The following is a 21,908-nucleotide window of genomic DNA, read 5'->3' on the forward strand; positions in this document are numbered from 1 at the left end:
TAGTGTGCCAAGTGAGAACAGAGGAGCCGTTGAAAGACGTATATTGACTTTGTGATGTGACCCTGCATGTGACCTGAACAGTGCATGTGTGTGTCATTGACAGTTGTTGTGTGTGTGTCTCCCTTGTATTTTTCCTATAGGCATCGTCTGCAACCAACCGTATCCTGGACAACCAAACAGTTGGAGAGCTGAAAGCTGAGATCGTCTCTTTGAAGGGCTTATTGCTCAGCAGGTAAAAAAAAGTTATCCAGACCCCCACCCATCACAGGTGTGTGTGTGTGTGTGCGTGTGTGTTTGTTTAAGGGCACAGGGTGTACTGTTGTCAAGCCTTTTTGAGTCCCTGGATTCAGTCCATTTGAACCATGTGAAGGTGTTAAACAGGAATAAAGCGCTGCCATATTCATATGTAATTGACTCAAGTGCCAAACATTCCATCTGTTAACATGTAAAGCTGCAATGATTAGTTAATTAATCGTTTTGAGCCATTTTTAAAGAAAAAATGCTAAACTTCTATAGTTCCAACGTTTCTTTAGTCCTCTATGATAATAGACTGAATATCTCAGGGTTGTGGACTGTTGATCGGGACAAAACAAAGCATTTTAGGTTGTATCTTCAGCTTTTCAAAAGGGTAATGAACATTTTTCACAATTTTCTGAAGCAAACAACTAATCAATTAATTTAGAAAATACTCAACAGATTAATTGATAATGAAAAGATGAGATTTTGGCCCTATTTCATTAATACCTGACATTAAAATATATTGCAAGCTGTCCACATAATGTTGCTCTTTTAAATTACTCTTGCATTTTTTTTATTTATTATGTTGTTTTGCACATATGAAAAAGACATGAAAAACAACTAATTGTCAGATTAAAACACAAATAAAGATTCCAATATCATTACAACAGATTTAATGAAAAAAAGACAAGCAGCCTGTTGTGCGGTTCCCCTTGAAGAGTCATGTTCACTGAGCGTGAAAGTTCATTTTTGACTTGTGAAACATTAATTTGAAGAACCTGAACTCAGGGTACACTTTCTAGTTTTTGTAGAGATTTCAACCACATCTAGTGGTCTTCGCTCAGTTGTCAGTATGGTTCAGAGATAGCTGTCAGCTTACATCTGGTCTATGACTTTGACATATCGATATAATTGAATAAACTCCATCTGCTGAAGAAGACTGCCAGATGTGGTTGAAAGCTCTGACAAAAAATAAAAATCTTGACTCAAGGTCAACTTACTAACTGTTTCCAAAAGTATGTATATGGTTTGAGTATTGTGCAGTCATGTTTGCATACCCACTTTTACATTGCAGTACTGTTTCAGGCTGTTAATGGCCTTAAAGTTTGTATATGAATGAATAAAAGAAAAGACTTCATAACGTCACGTTGCTCTTCCAAATTACTCGCACACTTAATGCATAATCATTAATCTCAAATGTTTTTTTAGGTATAATCTCAGAGGCACAAGAGGTTATAATACTGATTTCATTTACTTCACAACTTGCCTCGGCCGATTAGCATACTGCCGGCATCAGCTGGTCTTCTGTATCGTAATGCTTTTATTGGTAAGCAAGATAACCACACATGTGCATAATTGCTCCTACGATATAGAACTTTAAGTCATTTGATGAGTGCAAGTAAAAAAAAAAACACAACAAGAGAAATTATTTACATGAACTGACAGATACTTTAGTTATTTGTTGTCTGGATAAAATCTGATATCTGCCTCGTATTAATACAAGGTGTAACGCATTTACTGTTGTTAAAGGTCTCATTGTATACTGCTAGACATCCCCTCATTCTTCCCAGCTTTGTTCCTCAATCTAGTCAGGCACAACCTGGCTCAGTCAGGCCCATTAGCATGCATGATTATGTATCTGTGTCTATAATGAAGCCTGAAGTAAGAGTGTACATCAGAAAACCGGCGAGGACGAAAATTGCCTCAGAACTGTCTAGTTGAGGATGTTTTGTTCCCCTCGTACATTCTAATCAGTAACAATCCCTTTGTCATTTGCTGTCTTGACTTCACCCTGACTCTAGCAGTGAATTTACTGGCAAAGGCTTGAATCACAAAACTAAAGGCTCTGTATCACCATCTGTCTCTAAACTTGTTCCCATCCTTTTCAAATGATCCAAATCATCTCCAAACTGTTTTCTTAACCACCGAGAAGTGCTGATCCCATTATGATACAACGTTGTCTTTTTGATCTTAAAAGCTGCAGTGGATGTAATTAAAAAAAATCTTAGACCATCTTTTCCAGGTGTGATGAACATCTGGCCGTTTGGGGGGGGAAAAGACATTTTCTCTGCTGTAATTATGAGAATTACATAGGATGCTTAGTGTGTGGCTGCATGCTTAACTGTAAACTTGCATTGAGGATATGTTCTCACTGAGAACCTGACTTAAGAAGCTATATATAGTTTTGTGGTTTCAGCTCGCCCAATTATGGCTGATTACGTCGTGGGAAAGCTCTTTTCGCACATTTTGATCATAGTAAGGTTTTTGATGAGGCCTTATTTTCTTTCTCCCTCTTGTCTTTCCCCCCCCTCTACCCCCACAGGAAACAATTCCCTTCCACTCCCTCCATTCCTAAGATCCCCTCATGGCAGATTCCCCTGAAACCTCCTTCGGCATCCGGCTCGCAATCCGTCAACCACACCAATAGCAGCAGCGACATCTCTCCTGTCAGTAACGAGTCTGCCAGCTCCTCCCCCGTCAAAGACGGACACCACAGCCCCCAGGATGCACTGGGGGGGCCTGATGGAGCCCTCGGTATCAACGGTGATACCGGCACCGTGGGCCTCGGGGCAACACTACCCCTGGACCTGAAAGACCAGGTCCGTATGGAGGTGCAGGGGGAGGAGGAGAAGAAAGAGGAAGAGGAGGATGATGTCAGCCATGTAGAGGAGGAGGAGGAGGAGGAGGAGGAGGAGGAGGAGGATGGTCTAAGCATACAGACAGAGGATCGGCGAGGTGGGGACGGACAGATTAACGAACAGGTGGACAAACTGAGGCGGCCCGAGGGTGCCAGCAATGAGAGCGAGGTGGATTAGACCACAGCAGAACGCACAAAAACACTCTCCACTTCCTCACATCTCTGTTGACGGTTTTGTTCCATTCTGCTCCTCTGCTCGCACTCATTCTCTTTGTTTGTTTTTTTTAAAAAAAATCCCACTTGTTCTGTCTGTTTCCACTTGTTTCTGTCACGTCGTAATCTTGAGCAAAACACGTCGTAATCTTGAGCAAAACAAGGAGTAGGCGTGGGCGTGAGAAGACCCAAAAGTGACAAATATTGGAGTGTCTAGTTGACACACGGCTTACCTCGATTTACTTTTCATCATGCAAACTAAATGACTGCATGCCGAGCCTAGCACCACGCTGTGACGTTTCTTTGAAATGGGAAATGACGAGCAATAGTCAAATCAGAATGACTTTAAAAGGCAGTATGCAGTAATAACCATGTGTGACTTAGCGCTTTTAATTTTCATGATTCGATCAGATAATTCACAGCTTAGCCTTGGTGTCCTTGTAATTGTACTAATGCTCTTATACAGACCAAAGAGACAGTGCTGCACAGAATATCTCTCCTTTATAGTGCAGCTGTAGGTCAGGAGTCATATGTTAGTTCTTCAGTCTCAAAGTTACCGTGTGGTTCCAGAGAAGCATTAGCAGAGTTTGTCTCCCAGTTGATGGCAATAGGAGAGGACAAGCTCTTCCAGGGCCGGAGCTTTTAGCCTCTTTTATGTGTCCTTTCGCATTGGTGTCAGTCTGTCAATAATTCACAAGGCCAGCAGGGTGGCATTTGGGTGAAATAAAAGCCCTGAAATTCGAGATTAGAATGTGATGACGGGCTTTGTTCCATGCCGGTGTCAGAGTGCTCATATGCTCAAAGGAGGGGAAGATGAATGTTTTTTTTTTTTTTTTTTCCCCCGCTTTCCTCTTTCACTGAGGGCTGAATTGTGCATCTTTTGCGAGTGTGTTTGTGCGTGGCAGGCGAGAAAACCCAGACTGTCTGCTGTGCTGTATCTGTGTCTCCAGCAGGGCAGCTGATTTGGTTTGTGAAGTATGTTAATAATCAAATGATCAACAAATAACAGATGTATTAGTTCATGCAGCTTGAAATGTCAAGGAGGCTAAAAGCGGAAATCTAATACAGAAAGCCCAGTTGCATTGTATTATTTTCCGTGACAAACCCTCCGGTCCAAATTATGTAGGGCCTCCCACAGTGAGTAATCTTTACAGAAAACGGCGCCAATATTTTGTAATTAAGCTACAGTAAGACAACAACGGCTGCCACAGATGGAAGTTGCAGAACTTGTATCACTTTTTTTTTTTTTTCTCAGTGTGGAGGTGGATGGGGAAAGTTTTAAAAAAATGCCCCATGATTGAAAAGGAAAGTAATAAATGAATACTTGACTTATTGAATTACTCACTCTGTCTCCAGCTAACAAGAAGAGTCCATGAGTGAGAAGAAGGGATATCAGCTCTCGTGCCATTTCCACCTCCATCACATGGCCTTCATAGGAACACAGAAAAGGTAGAGGGGCACTGCACATTTCTGTGACACCAGTCCTAACCAACAGATTATGTTTTAGTTATGTTGATTGTGTTTATGATGAAACTATCAACAATAATGCAGTATGCTGTAAAGTATATTTTTGATCTGTTAGAAATGAATTTGTGAGGATGAATAAGGTTGGTTAAAATAATCAGGAGGTTTTGCTTCTTAGCAACTGTAGAATCAGTCTTCGCTGTAACCTGCTGAATTATTGTCTGGATCTATGATCTCAGTTAGAAATGTACACAATTGTAATAAATTTGGTTTATCTCAAGGAGAATCTCCATTATATTTATTTTAAACCAGCTGGACACAAAATACACACCATGTTATAACTAAAGGATAAATCTAGTGTTTATGAGATTTTTATATTTTCTGTTTTTGGCTCATTCCCTGCATTCAGTTACTGTTTTACATCAGTGCAAAAGTGTTTTAAATGTTTTAATGCCCCTTTTCAAAGTGTATATTTTGAAACACACACAGCTAAATACTTGACTTCCAGTAAAGAACAGGGTGGTGATTCTAAATCCTAATGCAGTACAATGTAACTGATCTATGTTCCCATCCATTTCATTAACATTAAAAGGAGGAAAAATGTACAATAACAAGAAAATCACTCTGAAGCTGTCTTTTTTAGTGAGTTATGCAGTTTTTGTCTTCATCTTCTGTTTGTGTGAATGTGGTTGTGTGTGTTTATGTGCAAAAAGATATTTTGTAACATTCATATATATATAAATATTCATATATAATAATTCTTCTGTAAAGCTTAAAATGTTGTCAGCTGGTATTAAAATCAGTCATATTTGGTTAACAGGTTCTAGCTTTTTACATCCAGTAACACCAGCACTGTACATTTTTTACAATTTAATCCAAGAAAATCCAAAATGTCTGAATATCAAGTGCTCCAAATTTCAGCAAAAACCAGTAGACAGTTTGAGATTAATGTTTGTGGTTCCTGAGTTCTCAGTTTTTTTTTGTGTCACATCCTAAGCAGTCGAAAATGTGTCTGCACCAGATACAGATGAGAATACTACAGTACTACATACTGTATGTGGAATCATGAATTTTCAGAAAGCATGACAGGGCAGGGACTTTCAGCCTTTTTTCAACTTTACCTCTGGAAATGAGTAAGTGACATGGTATACATTAAAGGTATGAAGTTTTGTTTATTTGTGTAGGCGGATTGTCAGCGTTTCTTTTGGTTTCTGAAGTGGGGGTTATGCCTACTCGAATAGCACTTCCTTTTCTGTTTTCTGTTTTATACTGAAGATGGCCATTATATACTTAATTTTAGTATTATTTATTTATTTATTTATTGCTTCATCCAACAGTGCAGAAAACTCAGGCAGGGCGAGACACACAAAGAGGAGGAAGAGGAAAGAAGAGTACTATAATAATTGCAGAGACAAAAGGTACGCTGTGATTATTCACAGTAATCTGATGTGACCAGGGTGTATCTTCTGGGTCTTACGTTAAAAGAGGAACTGGTGTCATTCACGGACAGAAGATGTTTTAAAAGAACCCACTGAACTTACCAAAAGTCTGTTGCCACACTAGCACCCCTTTTACGCTGTAATGCTTAGACCGAAACACAAAAGCATTCATTAGATGATAAATGGAGCTTCAGATGCTTAGATCCTTACCGCTAGTGTGGCAACAAAATTATCAAGGTTATCAAACAGGTTTACCCTCACCTCAGCTTTCAGCAGTCTGAGCTGTACATAGATACAATGTTAACATGCAGGTCATTAAGCTAAGCTACAGCATTAATGCTATGTATTGCTCAGCATAGTTGCATTAGCCATTTCCATGCAAGTGCATGTAACTTGTATGAATCTCTGTAATATAAATCGGCATGGTATCATGTTCCGCTGCGGCTGATTTCATAGAAAGATTTCTTAGAAAAAAAAACCAGTACCTTCAACAGTACCCCTTATAAAGTGAAAGTGTCCTTGCTCACATCTATATTTACATATAGTTGAAAGACTTGTTGCAAAGTTTTGCAAACTGAACTGATGCACGTCTCATACTGGAAACAATCTGCAGAGTCTTCTCTTCAGTCATTTGTTGTCATTTAAATTTGAGCAACCTCACATAGGTTAGATTGCTGATGGAGTTTGACTGTGCAGCTAAAATCACACAGTTTGTTTTCTTCATATGCAGTTTTCAATGGTCACTGCAATACAAGGTCCCATCATAGATTATCATCCTAAAAAAAGCTGGACTGAAAAAGCTGATTTTTCCTGATACAGAGCATTCTGAATATTACCATGCATTATCAAGTGCATGAATTTAATTTATCAAGGTCTAAATGATCAATAGCGTTTCACATATTGATGAGGTGTATAAACTTCTCTGAGGTTCGATACCACATCCCTTTGTAATCCATTAACCTCTCCCTGGAGTTGAGGCCAACCTTAGATTTATAGGGACCTACTGTAATAAATCCACTTGTACATCATTTAGTGTCTTAGGGGATTTGCAGTGCATTCCTGTCCAGAAAGCAGCGCCTGTCCTACCCTTATATTCTCATCTCCATTTTAAGAGTCTTATCAACAACCACCACAGTTTGCATACCCTTTCGAAAATGATGTACACGTATAAATACACTTCCCAGGTAAGCCAGTGTATTAGCCAGTTAATCAGCACCTCTCAGTGTGGTAGTACAGTTAGGGATTGTTTGTCTAGGGCAGGGGTCAGCAACCTTTTGGATGTCCTGTGCCACTTTAAAAAAAGAAAATCAGACCCGAGTGCCAGTTCATTTTCATAATGAGCATTTATCTACTTATTTATTTACTGCTGCTGCTTGTCTCCTCATCTAGATTCTGCATGCCAAAAGATCTGTGCTCCACATATACACACTTTATTATTTATAATTTATTTATTACCAATTTAATGCAACCCTTGTCCCTGGTTTTCTTTACTGAGCTGTGTGATCTCTGGTCCGTATTTGGGGACTTTCAGTTGGACACATGCCTCTGAATGGTCCGTAGTCACTCAGCTGCACTCAAAATTGACTTCATATGTGAGAATATCTGTTCGCACATATATGTGGATCCAAATGCTGAAATAATTGCGAAGGCCACCTTCTTGAGACAGTCAAACGTCTCTGGCAAGCCTTCCCAAAAGGCCAGAATGAAGGCCCCTTGATCGATGTCAGCGGTTTCCATTGTTTCGTGCAACTGTGTGAATTTAGAAACCCACAGTGAGGATGTTTTGAGTTCTATCTGCTGCATTTCAAACTCCTCAATCCCCATCCTCTGAAACATGGACATGCTGTTCTCCTTCAAGTGCTCTGCACTGTGTAGCCCGCGCGTTGCAGCTGTAGGTTGAACTTGCTAAAGTTGCCTGTGATCTGTGATGTGACTAAGAACATGAGTTTCACAAGCCTTTTCTTATCCTCAAGCTCGTCGTAGTCTTAGTCCTTCTCGATCAGAAAAGCCTTGATTGCATCAAAGAACTCTACAAACCGTTCCAAAACATTACCACCACTCCACCATGTAACACTGCAGTGGAGTAGCAAATCCTTGTGAATACTGTCCATTTCCTCTAGCAGCGATCTGAACTGACAGTGTGCCAAAGGGGAGCGAAGCACAAGATAGTTAACCATTTTCACCACTTCAGCTATCACGCTATTAAGATCATACTTTTTGCTCACAAATTTTCCTGTTGAATAATGCAATGGAACTTCATCACAGCAGGTAGTTGCAAATATTTTCTTTGTATCAACTCCTCTCTCCTGCTGAGGAAAGCCTCATTTATATACTCTCCATCGGAGACTGGCTTCCCATGTTTAGCAATGCACAGCGCAAATTTATAGCTACCCTTTGTAGCTTGGTTTTTGGCGGCACATAGGGTTGTAAACACACTGCTTTGCTTGTACTTGCCTGTACGGGGCCACTTGCCCTCTTGATTGATTCAGCTTTATCAGCCTTATCTTTCAAGTTTTTCTTGTGCCTTTTTTCAGAATGACGTTTTACACTTGAAGTTTGATACACAACATTTTCGCAGCAGAGAGAGCACATATCTGGTTGTTACAGTTAAAATAACGCAAAAAAGAAAGGTAGCTAGCTATCCTACGTTTTCACTACTGCTGTAATGCTATGCTGCAGATCAGAGGGAGGGGGGAGGAGGGGTATGATAGATCACGTCAACTGTGTGTGCTCTCTTGCTGTCAAAAACAATGGTGTATTTTGGGACTAACTGATATTTCAGTATTATTTAAAATCAAATTAATTTGAATTTATTTAGTTCACCCATAGGCTATATTTTATATTAAAAAATGTTTTTTTAATTTGAAAAGTATATTCAAAAATATTTTTTATTGAATTGCTCCACGTGCCCATCTTAATGGCCTCGCGTGCCACCGTGGGCATGCGTGCTATAGGTTGCCGACCTCTGGTCCAAAGCAACACCTTGGTTTTGACACCATTTGGCTCCCCGGTTGGGAGCCTTAACCTCATCAATCTTGCTGCTAAATGGAGAGCACTCAATAGGATAGTGTATCGACGCGCTCTGAACTCTATTGTTCTCTGGAACTGAGCACTCAGCAGGTTAGAGGGCTGAGTGTCTCCTTGGATCAATGCAAGGGTTGTTAGCCCATAGCAGCCAGTCAGAGGGCTACCGTGGCTCTGTTTGCACCACACTGTACACACATCATCTGTAATGGTTTAAAACTCCTCATTGAGGCGTTAATCCCGGTCCAGCTACTGGTTTTTTATCACACTGATTCACAATAATTTACATCCTAGAAATATAGGTCCAGTTCTTGAAACATCAAACTCCACCCAACATAGCCTTCAGACATCTCCAGTGATGCTCTCTAAGGGGAAGTGGGAAAATTTGCATAGGAAAGGTCATGGACAATGCAGGAAGAGGGGGCATGAGGATGCAATGCTTCTCCTTCCTCTTCCCTGTAAGATAAGATGCAGGTGGCATGCAGCTGGGAACAATCTGATGTAATACTTGATGTGTGACCAGGCCTCTGGAACACCACCGGTTGCTTTACCCTTATGGAAATATCCTTTTACTCCTCGGGAATCCTCGTTTGGACTGATGTTATCACCATCTGCAGTGAAAATCTGCTAACCTTCTGTCAAGATGTTCTTTTCAAAGTCCTGCAATTTAGTTTTTCTTGTTTATGCCACATTTCTGGAGACACTACAGTTTTTGGCTCAGTCGGTCGGTTGGTCCACCACTTTAGTCCAGACTGAAATATCCCAACAACTCTTGGTTTGATTGCCATGAAACTTTTTATAGATGTCCATAGTGCCATGCCCAGAAGATGAATCCTAATGAATTTGGTGATCCCCTGACTTTTTATCTAGCACCACCATCAGGTCAAAGCTTTCAAATCTTAACATCTACTTGATGGATTAATATTCATGGTTCCCAGATGATGTACCTGACTTTTCCCACTAACGCCACCATCAGGTTGACATTTGTGTTTTTTAATTAAATTTCTTGACAGCAGTTGGTTGCATTGCTTTAAAATTTGGTACATACATTCATTTTCCCCTCAGGATGAGTTGTAGTTACTTTAGTGATCCCTTGACTTTCTATTTAGTGTGACCATCAGGTCAGAATTTCATGACTAAATCTCTAAAAAACAAATGACATTCCCATCAGCCTCAGCTGTACTTTGTGTTTAGTGCTAATTAGCCAATATTAGCATGCTAATATGCTAATATGCTAAATGAAGGCGGCAACCATGGTTAACATTATACCAGTTAAACAGCATGTTAGCATTGTTAAAGTGAGCATGTTATCATGCTAAGTATAGCCTCACAGAGCCGCTAGCATGGCTGCAGACTATAGACTTTTTGAAAATATCCATGGTTTTATAGTCCACATAGACTTAAAATTCACTGGGTGGGCAGGCCAAAGCCTTTTCTCTGACTGATGTGTTTCCTCAATAGTGTTTCAGCAGTGAAAGTAAAGAAGCATGGGTCACCTCCAAAAGCTCTCCACGGCTGTCTCTCTAAAAGCAGCTTACCAGCTCTGAGCAGCCGCTGAACACTGGCTCCTTCCTGGTGAAAATGAGAACATTTGACAAGCCAAGGTCACCAGGGGCCTTTGCCTGTATAAGGCTTCAATCGCAGGGCCCAGCGAACACTGCAAAGTCATAAAGCACTTTGTCATCACTCGCTATATAAACTCTCAACAATCAAGTGGGATCACATTCCCCCCCCCCCACCCTTCCACTCTGTGTGGCCTGTGTCACTTGATTTTCTCCTGGCGCCGTTTCAAATCCAAATGGAGTACGTGGATACTAGTAGGCTGTCATGTGGGAGGCTGTGGGGCCTCTTTTGAACCTGAAGGAAAGCTTTACTCACCTTATTGGCAGGTAAAGGAAGGTGCAGTGAGACAGGGTGAAGAAAAACACTGTCAGACTGTAAAAAACAGGGAAGTGGGCACTGGCTTGGCAGTATTTATGAATGGCCCAATAATGAGCCATCAGGAGCGTGGTGGCCATGAGAACACGAAGGGAGTCAAGACATAGAAAAAAAACAAACAAATGCCCTTGTCCTGCGCTGGTGGAGAGCAGCGACGCTGTTGTGAGGAGATTGGATTATCCAAGGGAAGGCCTGTCAGCCCGCTGAGGGACCGCGGCTGCAGGCGGCGCAGGGGCAACAGGTGCGGTGCTCGCCAGCGTTTGTGCAAATTAGACTAATCACAGGGCCTGACTGTGGAACACCTGAAGCATGCTAGCGGCCAGTCAGGCAGGAGAGGGGGGGGGGGATGGTGAAAGGAGAAGAAAATAATGGGGGATACAGTCTAGCACTGTCTTCTTCATGGCTTTCTGCAGTCACAATGAACTTTGCACTCTGCTAACACGGCAAATTCAACACGCTGTTTCTCTCATCCGTGTAAAAACAAGACAAAAACATGACATGTAAATGTAATGACCACTCAGTTTTATGAACTGGCAAAAGTGGTATTTACTTTTTCAGAAAATACTGAAATGTCTAAGATAGTATACTTACTGTAAAGCTGAATAGGTAGAATCAAGAAATACTTCTGACAAATCCAGTTGAGTACTAGCCTCAAACATCTAGACTACATCTTGCGAGCTCAATTGTTTGCTATTATAACAAAAGTAAGGAACATTTGTTGAGCTCATAGTGGCGACCAATTTAAGAAACCACTGTAAAAATAAACATCAGGGGTACACAAAATTCCATAAATGAATCCTGCAAAAGCAATAAGTTTAAAGGTTTTCTATTCAAGAGTCTAATTTACAGTCCAGTTAGCTCATTTTTCGCTTCAAGATTGAACTCTGCAAGTGTTTTCAGCCTGGTCAGATACATACCAGACCAGTCAAAAAAGATGTAGATGACAATCAGTCTCACCACTTCTCAAAACAAACAATGAAATTATTTTGGTGAATTTCACATTGTTTCCCAAACAGCAACCATGTTTTTCCAGTCCAGAAGCAAGCAAGACCAATGACAGCACAGAGTCTTAGCCGCGCAATGAAAAAGATGCAGTAAATTAATTAATAAATTAGTTTATGGTGACAGTTTTCAGTTTCCTAAATCCAGAATTTTCAATACTAATTAAACTGAAAATTCACCACAGTCCTGTAGCTTTCTAATCATAGCTGTTGAGTCACTTCTTTTTGTAGCTCTCGCGCTGTCCAGAAGCCCAAACTTCTAGCCATCATGAACCACGTGTGAGAATTGATGGATAAAGTAGGATGGTCTGTGAAAAAGGGGAAGGCTTGTACATTCCCTGACCTTGTCCTCCAAAATTGGCATGGATTGTCACAGCGAAATACAATCCACATTTTCATGCCCTTAGTGAGGAGGAGAGCGAGTGAAAAAAAATAATCCCAAAATCCCTCAGTGGACACCCAATGTCTTGTTTTGGAGGGTCTGCGGTACTCACAGGATTCTTTTGGTAACAGAAACCCAAAGTGAATGATGGACTTTTTCTAAAATTAGCATCAGTAGAATCTTCCCAACCTTTGCTTCTTCCATGCTACAAATATCACATTGCTGATGTATTCCATATTAAATTACTGAGTTTTAACTGAGCGGGCTGTGCAGTGTATGTTATCAACAACCATAATGTGGAAGATTAGCACACACATGATGCCCACCTGTTGCCCAGCTCTGTTTTATGAAGGTCACAGCTGTGATACTGAAACCGGTCTTTTTAAAGGCACTCGTGATGGTCATGGGGGGGCTGGTGATATTCAAGAGTCATTCAACAGAAATAAAACTGATTGTAATGCTTTACTTTAGTTTTACAACAGTTCAGCAACAATGTAACCAAGCAAAGACTATACTTAACTCTCTCATTCAAATCTGCTGCAACACATAAGTATTTTCTTTAAAAAAAAAAAAAAAGAAAAAAAAAGACTCCACCACAAGCTGTCTTTTAAATACCACAGTTGTCACATTTCTGCTCAACCGTGCTATTTCAAGTTCACCCTCATTCCCACCCAGCCACCGTCGACCGCATGGGAGCAATGACATGAATGCTACATTTAAGAGATGCTTATTTCCCATATTTTCAGAGCAAAAATAACTAGCAAGCCGTGATTGCTTAGGTTTGTTGCAAAATCTTTACAGAGTATGGTAAGGTGATCATGATAAAGCAAATAAAGTCCAAGCTTGTGTCAGAGTAGGAAATTATTAATTAACCACAGCTAACTAGATTAACACGTCTTTTGACAATCATTCACCATCTGCAGTGTTAAGTCGTCACTTAGCTGCTAAAGATTAATTTGTGTTTGTAAAATGTAAATTCTGCACAGAGCAAAAATGTGATCATTTCAGAGATTTTTTCTTAACTTTTAAGACAGAAAAAGACGATCACAGCAGTGTTGACGCTTGTGCATATCACCTTGTGGTTTAAAATGAGAAATTATAATGAAAAACCATCCAGCAGATGGTGAATGCATTGATATAATGTAGCAAAGATTCAATGTTCAGATGAGATATGGATTATAATTTGTACATTTTAGTACATTGCCTGAGCTCACGAACCCTTCTGCATTTCCTCTTTATTTCAGTCTGTTCTGCTATTTCTATTCTGCAAAATTTACTGCAGCATTGACCTAAAAAAAAATAAAAAGATTTGTTTCACTGTATCTTTGACAAAAACTTCAACTTCAGCTTATATTTGAAATGTGAGTGCTTCATGTCAAGAAACAGAAATAAATGACCCTTCCTGCACCCGGTGACCATAATTTGCAAACATTTCTTTATGTAAATGAGACTCTCATGTGGCTTAGAATAAGAGGAATTTATTAAGACAGATCAATACAGGTGTGTTTGAGTTGAGCATACACGCATAAATACCAATTTCCTTGTATGTACAAAGACACGGCCCACTTTAAGCCACTTCAGGAGGAAATCACCATTTTCCTCCACAGGAATTACCGTTGAAAGGCTTTCACAGTATTAACATTAGAATGAGTCATACAACGCTGGTGCCAGAATCAAGCGGTTTTACAGCTCTGTCAAACGCTGTCCGTTGTGTGTTCCAGCCATCGTCGCAGAGCAGAAACACCATGTTGGACCATTCCAGCTTATTGTCAGCCAATATGCCAGGCTTTTTCCCTGAAAGAAAACGATCCCATTCCCCTCGGACTCACGTCAAATTAAGCAAATTTACAGCTTAGCACTTAAGAACTTCTCCGTTTGCCAAGAAAGCAGCAGCAGCAGCAGCAGCAGCAGCAGCAGGCCTCACTTGCCAGTTAGCGATGCTGCGCTGTGGCAATTGAAGTGGAATGAGAATTACTCTGGCTGCTCAGAGAGCGAAGGGCCATTAGACTTTTTTTGCTCCAAGCTCTCTCCTTTTGGATAAGACTTATAAAGTGATGAAATACTCCCACTCAACTCTGGAGACCTCTGGTCCAATTCTGAAGCAAACTACTTGAAGGGTAATGGCCATGTGGCTACACGCCAGCCCGGATCAACCGTTTTATGCACTTGTTTCTGGTTGCTGTCTGCTACTAGTTGTTTGTTCTGCTGGCAAAGTCGTGTTTAACTCTAGGGATGACTAATCTATGGCAATGGGCAAACTTGAGGCAAAGTAAAACAAATAGAACACAATGTTTGGTATTTCTTAGTAAACATTTATGTAACAGGGTTGACAGGAGGCTCATTTTTCACAAGCTGTTTAAGGGGCCTCAACGCTAATCTTTCCATTGGATTCTGTTTGTGTTTGTAAGACGACAACTGCGTGTTTACCAAATAACATCTCTCGTGTAACATTACACCCCTGCCTCTCCCCGTTTTAGAAAATGTGTTCACTTCAAACAGAGCTGAGAGAAATACAGAAACTTTGCTTGTTCTCAACTCAGCACAGTAATCATGATTCATTCTGAGCATCGCGGCAACATTTTAACTCGAGTGATCAAAGACATGAACACTTTTAATTTAAAATCAAACATTTAAAATGCAGCAAGTGTTAAGCATCTGGTGTATTGTCTCATCTAGAGGACTTCTATTCAAGTGTGCTGAAATAATTAATTCTAATATTCAGGAAACTTGATTTAAAGGTCAAACACATAATCTAAAGTGTCTCTCAAGAAAGGCCTTGAATAACCTACAATACCTATATATTTATGATAAAGTCATATAGATTTCTATTAGTTTTCACTGAATTTTATGTTCCTCATTATCCATGATGAGCATCACTTATTGTAACAAACCCCCGACCTCTCTGCAGAGATGAAAAAACAAAAAATGTCTTTAAAGAAAAATAAAAGGTTATGTGGTTCATTACTGTTACGATCTGATCAGCAGTTTCCAGACAACTTTGTTTCTGTGTGAACTGGCCAGAGTTGAATCCAGTTTTTCTGGTTTTTGAAGTTAATAACCACACCGTTGTTTGTTTTCACTAACTGAATGTTCCAGCAAAATGGTGAGAAGAATGCTTTGTTATCTTTATGTCCTAACTGAAAAAAAATGTGTTGAAAGACAGAGATTTCAAGATACACCACCCTCTAAAGAATGTGAGGTGTGTTTATGGAATAAAAGGAGAAAAAAAATGTTACCCAGCCAGAAACAAAACACATAGGTGTTGCTCAACAGAAGAGAAGAATATCTGATTCAAAAGTTGCTGAGTGTATACAGAAGTAGATGTGCGCTTTATGTAGCGTAAGATCTTAAAAGATAATTACACATTTTGTTAATGCATGAAATCATGGAGGCGGATGAAGTCAATACTCGTCTGACCGGTGGTTTCTATGTTGAAAAGCTTAACAACCTAGTTCTCTTGGTGTGGTTAGATTTAAATGTGGAAAATATAAAACGGATGGAAATCTCTCGTTTTTGCAGATCTTTGTAGACCAGCTTCAGTGTTTGATGTTCGAAAGTATCTCATGTTACAACTAAGACTTTCCTACCGATGGTTTTAATAGTGATTCTTCCACAGACATGGAAATTCTTCTCATTTCAGTGACTGTTATGTTCCCCTACGTTTTATTCTTAAATGTGACATTTTCCATGTTGTGGCCCCATTTAATTCCTTATTTCAACAAATGCTTCTTTTTTATGTGTAACAATACAGGGCACCTCGTCTGAAACTGAATGACTGTTAACAGTCTTAAGATCACTATGTACATCACGCTTTGATCTCCTATCGCAGAAGCCAAGACAGCCACAAACCCGAGTCGCACATACTGAAGAAGAACAGCAGCATATCTAAACAGAGCCACGTAAGGCAAAGCTGCATGTTCCTATGGCCCTGCATCCAATACGGTCTTGTTAATGGTAAATTGGATGAGTGTGTGTCCAATTCTCCATTTCCTCAGAGGTGTCTCAGCAGCAACAGCTGCTACCAATGGCAAAGCAGCTTTTTTCACACAGCCCCCTTTTCTGCCGTGTGACCGAGGTCTTTCCAAAATAAGCCCATACACATGCAAAAATAGATAAATGAACATCTATTGCAAAGGGCACAGGATTTAAAGAGAGGTCTAACCGGGGCAGTGTGCTGAAAGAGACGAGGAAAACATCTCATCCAAAAACGTTAACTTCAAATGAAGCAGTAAAATGAGTGGCGCAGCCATGTCATAAACACATGATACATGATATACTGTATACCTGTGGGGCCTATCAACAACAAGCTGCTGGACTGTGTCTGATGACAAAGATAAGATAGGAGAGAAGGCAGGTCATGCACTTTATGCAAAAGGCTTCTCTACTTGTTCTTTCAGTCATTTGCTGTGGTGTTCGGGCTTAGTTATGAAAACGTCTCTTGCCACATTTGGGGCAGAAATAAACTCATTGAATTAGTTAAACAGCAACTGGCAGAGCCGATAAACCTCAGTTTCACTTATTATATCAACCTGTTGCAAAGTTCTCATGATCAACTTTGCAGTTGTTGTCACATATTTTGAGTTTTTCATAATTTTGCCTTTAATTTTGCAAGTATGGAGTCCCTTCAATACTGGATTTTTGAGGCCAATACTGAAATCAAAATTTGAGGTTTTAAAATGTATTCAAGCTATTTGTTTTTTCATAAACACATCTTTTGTTAGGATCCCTTAAATTTGTTTTTATTTTTCTAAATATGTGACCAAGTACAGCTTGTGTATGTTTAGCTGTTTCACCCTGATTCCAATCTTTATGCTAAGCTAGGCAAATCATGTCCCACCTCCAGCGCTGCACTTAAAACACAGACATGAAATTGATATTGATCTTTCCCATAAAGTTGAACTGTTCCAGTGATGCTACAGAAAAATACACCCTTGCCATGCTAAAATGTCGGTTAGCTCTATAGCTTAGATTTGCAAAAATACTGGCGCCTCTAGTCTAGTTTTGCCCTAGTTTATGTGACTGTGTGGGTTTTCTCATAGAGGGTTTCTTTCATCTGTTTAAAAAAGTTGTTCCTGTGGTTGTCTGTTCATATTTTATACTTATTGTGTGTCTCCTTCTGTACTAAATTGAGCACCATGTTGAATTTACAAAGACAAAAACAATTTTTTGTTAGCCTTCAACAACTCCAGCTCCCATGAGGCTTCAACAACAGGCAAATGGCTAAGACACATGGGATATATTGTTGTTATTGAGTAGTAACAATGTTTTTGTTTGTTTTATCGTGGTTAAAATTATGAGTTGCTCAAATTTTACAATCCCACACTGTTTTAGATAAGATTTTAGTGTAGAATATGCTCAGTTGAGTTACAAACACTAGCTAGCAGGTTTAAACTAGCCACACCAGCCTATAGCAGTATTAGCTATAGCAAGCTAGGTGAGTGGCATTTACCGTGGCTGCACCAAAGTCAATTATTTTTCTTAAAATTCCTCTTAATTATTCACATTTGTAAGTTAGTTTTGAACCGCTCTAGCTCCACCCTTTGAGGGATACAGTAATGAAGTGAGATTATATCTGCTTTAGCAGCAATTTATGTGCAAGACTAGTGAACAGTGTGTTTGTTGCAATAGTGCATACCAAGAGGCAGTTTTAGTGGTGCCATGCCATTCATCCAGCGGCCCATTGGCCCGAAAGCCCACTACTCCGAAAGACCGTTGCTCCGAAAATTCACACTCTCCCTGGAGTTTTTTGCCCTTTATATCTTAGTGTAGTTTGACATGCAAACGTTTATACGTTTATAAAATGCTTAGTTTTTAGTGTGCCCATAACCTAATTAATTAACTAATTAACTAACCCTAGCCCATCAAAATACACTGAGATATGAAGGGCAAACGACAACAGAGGTAGCCTAATCGGAGCGCCTAACCATAAATAACGGCAGTGTCAGCACCATGGACAGGGCTGGCAGTCACTGAACTTAAACAACTAAAGGGCTTTCAGTCCAATGGGACATTTTTCAAACCAGTGGGATTTTGGAATAACAGGCCTTTGGACCAATGGGCAGTCCCCATTTTAGCAGAAGGGAGGATGAGGATTAAACTGGACTGTGTCGAAGACAACACCTCCTTCTGAAGTATCTCAGGCCCAGACACAGAGCGCTGCACTGTCTGTGCTCTTTCATGTTGGCAGCCATCAAACTAAAGTACATACAGTCCAAAAAACCACAGCCAGTCAATGCCAGTGTGCCCCGACTGACGGATCAGTTATTTTTGTTCACTTTTCTGTATCCTCAAGTATGATCAGAATAAAGTGATAATGACAACAGAAATAATTACACATATTATCACCTTTTTTCTACTGGCTTCATGTTGCTCTTCATTTATAGCTATAGCTGTAGTTATCTTTATGGTGTATAATTTATTTTTACAGTGCACATCTTCATGTCTCAGCATTATCTTTAAACCCACTATTGTGGATACATACATATATCTGATATGTCTGTCATTTGACATTTATTATACAGATTTTTTAAGGTGTGTACTTATTTTAAAATCTCTGTCACTTATGTTTGTGACAAGTAGTTTTTTTGCTGCTGATAATTGCTGATAGTCTTATTGCTGTCATCTGTACATTTTATGCTTTTCTTTAAACTAAAAATGTTCCAACATTTAAACAGTTGGTTGTGTGTTTATAACTTGCTCTTTTTTTTCTGTTTATTTCTGTGCGTGCTTTTCCTTTTGGTTGTCGCAGTGTCTGTCCTCATAGGTATAATTACAGTTTCATCTCATCTTATATGATCACACTGTGGCTTCATGGCTGGCACATTTTTCTCTCTGAGCTTTTCCAGCTCTCCCTCTCTGGCTATTACTGCAGGATTCGGGAACAGCAGCGAGTCCAGGGCGGGCAAATCTCCATAAATCCTTCCACAGTGGCTTCCCTCTTCAGACTCCACTGTACAATATCTGTCTTCATCTAAGAGTGCACAGGCCCAGCCACCTGCTTTTCCTCTGTTCACCCCCTCCCTCCACGCTTTGTGAACTTAATAAAAGCTGCCATTAAGCAGCGCTTCATCTGTTTGGGCCCTAATCTGCCTTATAGGCATCATGTGACCACATATGCAGTGCACACCTGTCGTGTGTGTTCCAAGCCCCGACTGTTGCCTCTCCTCAATGCTCACACTCTCACTCAACCTGTTCCTGGCACATCAACCGACTAGACGTCAGCTAGGGCCAGCCCGCATGCATACCCACCGCACACATTGTTGGCAATCATAATGTATACTACTTGGAGGTGTTTGTGATAACGTAGACAGGATTCATTGGCTGAAATATGTGGCGTACTCTTTTGAGTGACTCAGAAAGATATCGACACTGAAAACAAGCCTAAAGTCGTTCAGTATGTTTTTATTTCACTGAGTGAAAAGCTCAATCTTTGCATAAGACATGCAGAAACAGAAGAAAAACATAAATATAGCACAATGAAGATGAACAGCACTGTAACCAAGTGGAAATAAGCAATAGGACTAGGATGAATAGTAGTGCTGAGGGCGACAACTTCAAGTAGAGACTTTTTAAAAAATTGCTTCATTGTCTACTTTTCATATAAAATGTCTCATGAATCTAGCCAAATTGAATGCTAACGGGAGATGGCTTTTAGTCCAAAAGTGCAATATATTTTACAAAGTCTAAAATGTTGCTCTGTTTATCCACTACGCTGCAGTAAGCAGGCAGCTTTCATATTACATTTTTCCAGCAGTGGAAATACATCTCAGTTTATTTCCCCACCACTTTTTTATACCATCCTTTTTACTCTGTTAATTAAAACAGTAAAATGATCTGTCGTTTCGGCAGCAGCCTATGCAGGATTTGGAGGTCGTTTCCGTCTGGTTTTTGTGTAATATAATTTTCATGTTTATTCTTTTTTTTTTCTGGAAGATTATATACAGGATGCCAGCTGGCTGACAGATGGTGATGCCTTTACCCATGTTTTTTTTTTTCTTTCTTTCTTTTTTTTTTTTTTTTATTAAAAAAAGAAAACATCACAAGGAAGAGAAGGAGGAAGGACAGGAACAGCTGTAGACGAGGGGACAGACAGAACTAGCACACTGGCCACTGGGTGACATGAGGGAGTGGGAGGAGAACCCAGCACATGGCTCAAGGCAAAAAAAAAAAAAAAAAAGAAATAAATGAACGAAAAAAAATAAATGTGCCCTGTTAACACTGAACAAGACACAGAGAGCCGTCTTGTTAGCAGTAGCAGGCCTCTAAATCTCCCTAATGGTCCTCGGCTCTGATCTTGTTCTCGCACTAGAACGTCAAGCGTGAACAACGGGCGACCCCGACAACAAATATTGTTGATTCCTCTACCTGCATGAATGCAGATGTTTGTTTTGTTTTTGTTTTTTTTCTTTTCTTTTCTTCTTCTTCAAAATCTGTGACAAAAAAAGGTCCCAGTTGGATTTAGAGCGGAACAAAGCAGGCAAAAGACGCACAAGGTCATGAAATATGAATCGAAGCTCTGAGCAGCTGGGACGGAGCCACAGGTCTGTGTTCTTACAGCCGCGGCCTATCTGTCTCTCTCAGGGGTAGAGACACAGACACACACACACACACACGCACGCACACTTCAGTAGTGTCACTGACAGATAGAAAAAAAGAGAGAGTGCATTGCTGTGACCTTTCCCCTCTATGTGTGACCCAAAATGTCCTCAAGCTGAAGCACTATCAAGCACTACATGTGTGTTGTTATAATAATTATAGTTTCTTTATTTTCAGCTTTTTACAAATCCTACTATCCTACACACACACACACACACACACACACATACACACACACACACACACACACATAAACTAAATTCAAGTGCACAATATCTCCCAGCCCCCACAGTTATCTCAGCAAAATGATGAGAAAACAAAACAAATGCAGTAACGCCTCCGCTTTGCAGCAGAGTCCCGGGAGACAGTTCAGTCTGAACGAGGCATGCCCACAGCAAAGTAAAATATAAACCAAGAATTTCAATTAATGAGGAAAAAAAGCACACACACACACACACACAAAATGACAAAAACGAGTTGTTAAATAAAACAGAAACATTGATGAATGAATTCAAATCAGTGTATTTGAGTTTGAGCTTCTGACATAGTTTGGAGAAAAAATAATATACTGCAAATATAACGGAATCTGCCAATGCTATATAGTAGCAACAACTTTTTCCCAAAAAATCTGGACCAAGGGTAATTAAAAAAAACAAACGTCACGCACACAATCAAACTATAATGAGGCTATTTGAATTTTTAACTTTTTATTATTCATTTCTCCTTTTTACGGTTTTCTTTTTAAAGGAAGCTGTTCATCAAAGAGCATTTTGTTCATATATAGTTATTTTTTTACAGAGGAAAATACTGTACAACCTTTTTTTTTTTTTTCTTCTCAAAACAATATCTGGAGGAATATCATCTACACACATTATTATTCCCTATATTATGATCATTTATTTCCAATGCCAAGCTCAGGAGATAATTCATGATCAGTGTGTCCACTCCTCAGTCGTATATATTCGCTCAATATAAAC

At 39.8% G+C, this 21,908-nt stretch overlaps 1 protein-coding gene across 4 annotated transcripts in view; it reads left to right on the top strand.

The window, feature by feature from the left end:
• The window catches only part of pex14 (peroxisomal biogenesis factor 14), a 60,523-nt gene extending 41,516 nt beyond the window's left edge, over window positions 1-19,007 (top strand). The window contains exons 8-12 of one of the 4 annotated variants that reach the window (XR_006096014.1): window positions 141-232; window positions 2,561-3,044; window positions 4,445-4,537; window positions 5,890-5,970; window positions 16,088-19,007. Coding sequence is in view for 2 of the 4 variants with exons in the window: in XM_042410418.1 (XP_042266352.1) it covers window positions 141-232; window positions 2,561-3,044; window positions 4,445-4,468 (600 nt within the window). In the remaining 2 variants the exon portion in view is untranslated. Of the gene's footprint in view, window positions 1-140; window positions 233-2,560; window positions 3,054-4,444; window positions 4,833-5,889; window positions 5,971-16,087 lie in introns of those variants that run through there. The other 3 variants (XR_006096015.1, XM_042410418.1, XM_042410419.1) reach the window with 3 other exon arrangements.
• The last annotated feature ends 2,901 nt before the right edge of the window (window positions 19,008-21,908 follow it).

The sequence above is a fragment of the Thunnus maccoyii genome, chromosome 4 (genome assembly GCF_910596095.1).
Source record: "Thunnus maccoyii chromosome 4, fThuMac1.1, whole genome shotgun sequence".
NCBI lineage: Eukaryota > Metazoa > Chordata > Actinopteri > Scombriformes > Scombridae > Thunnus > Thunnus maccoyii.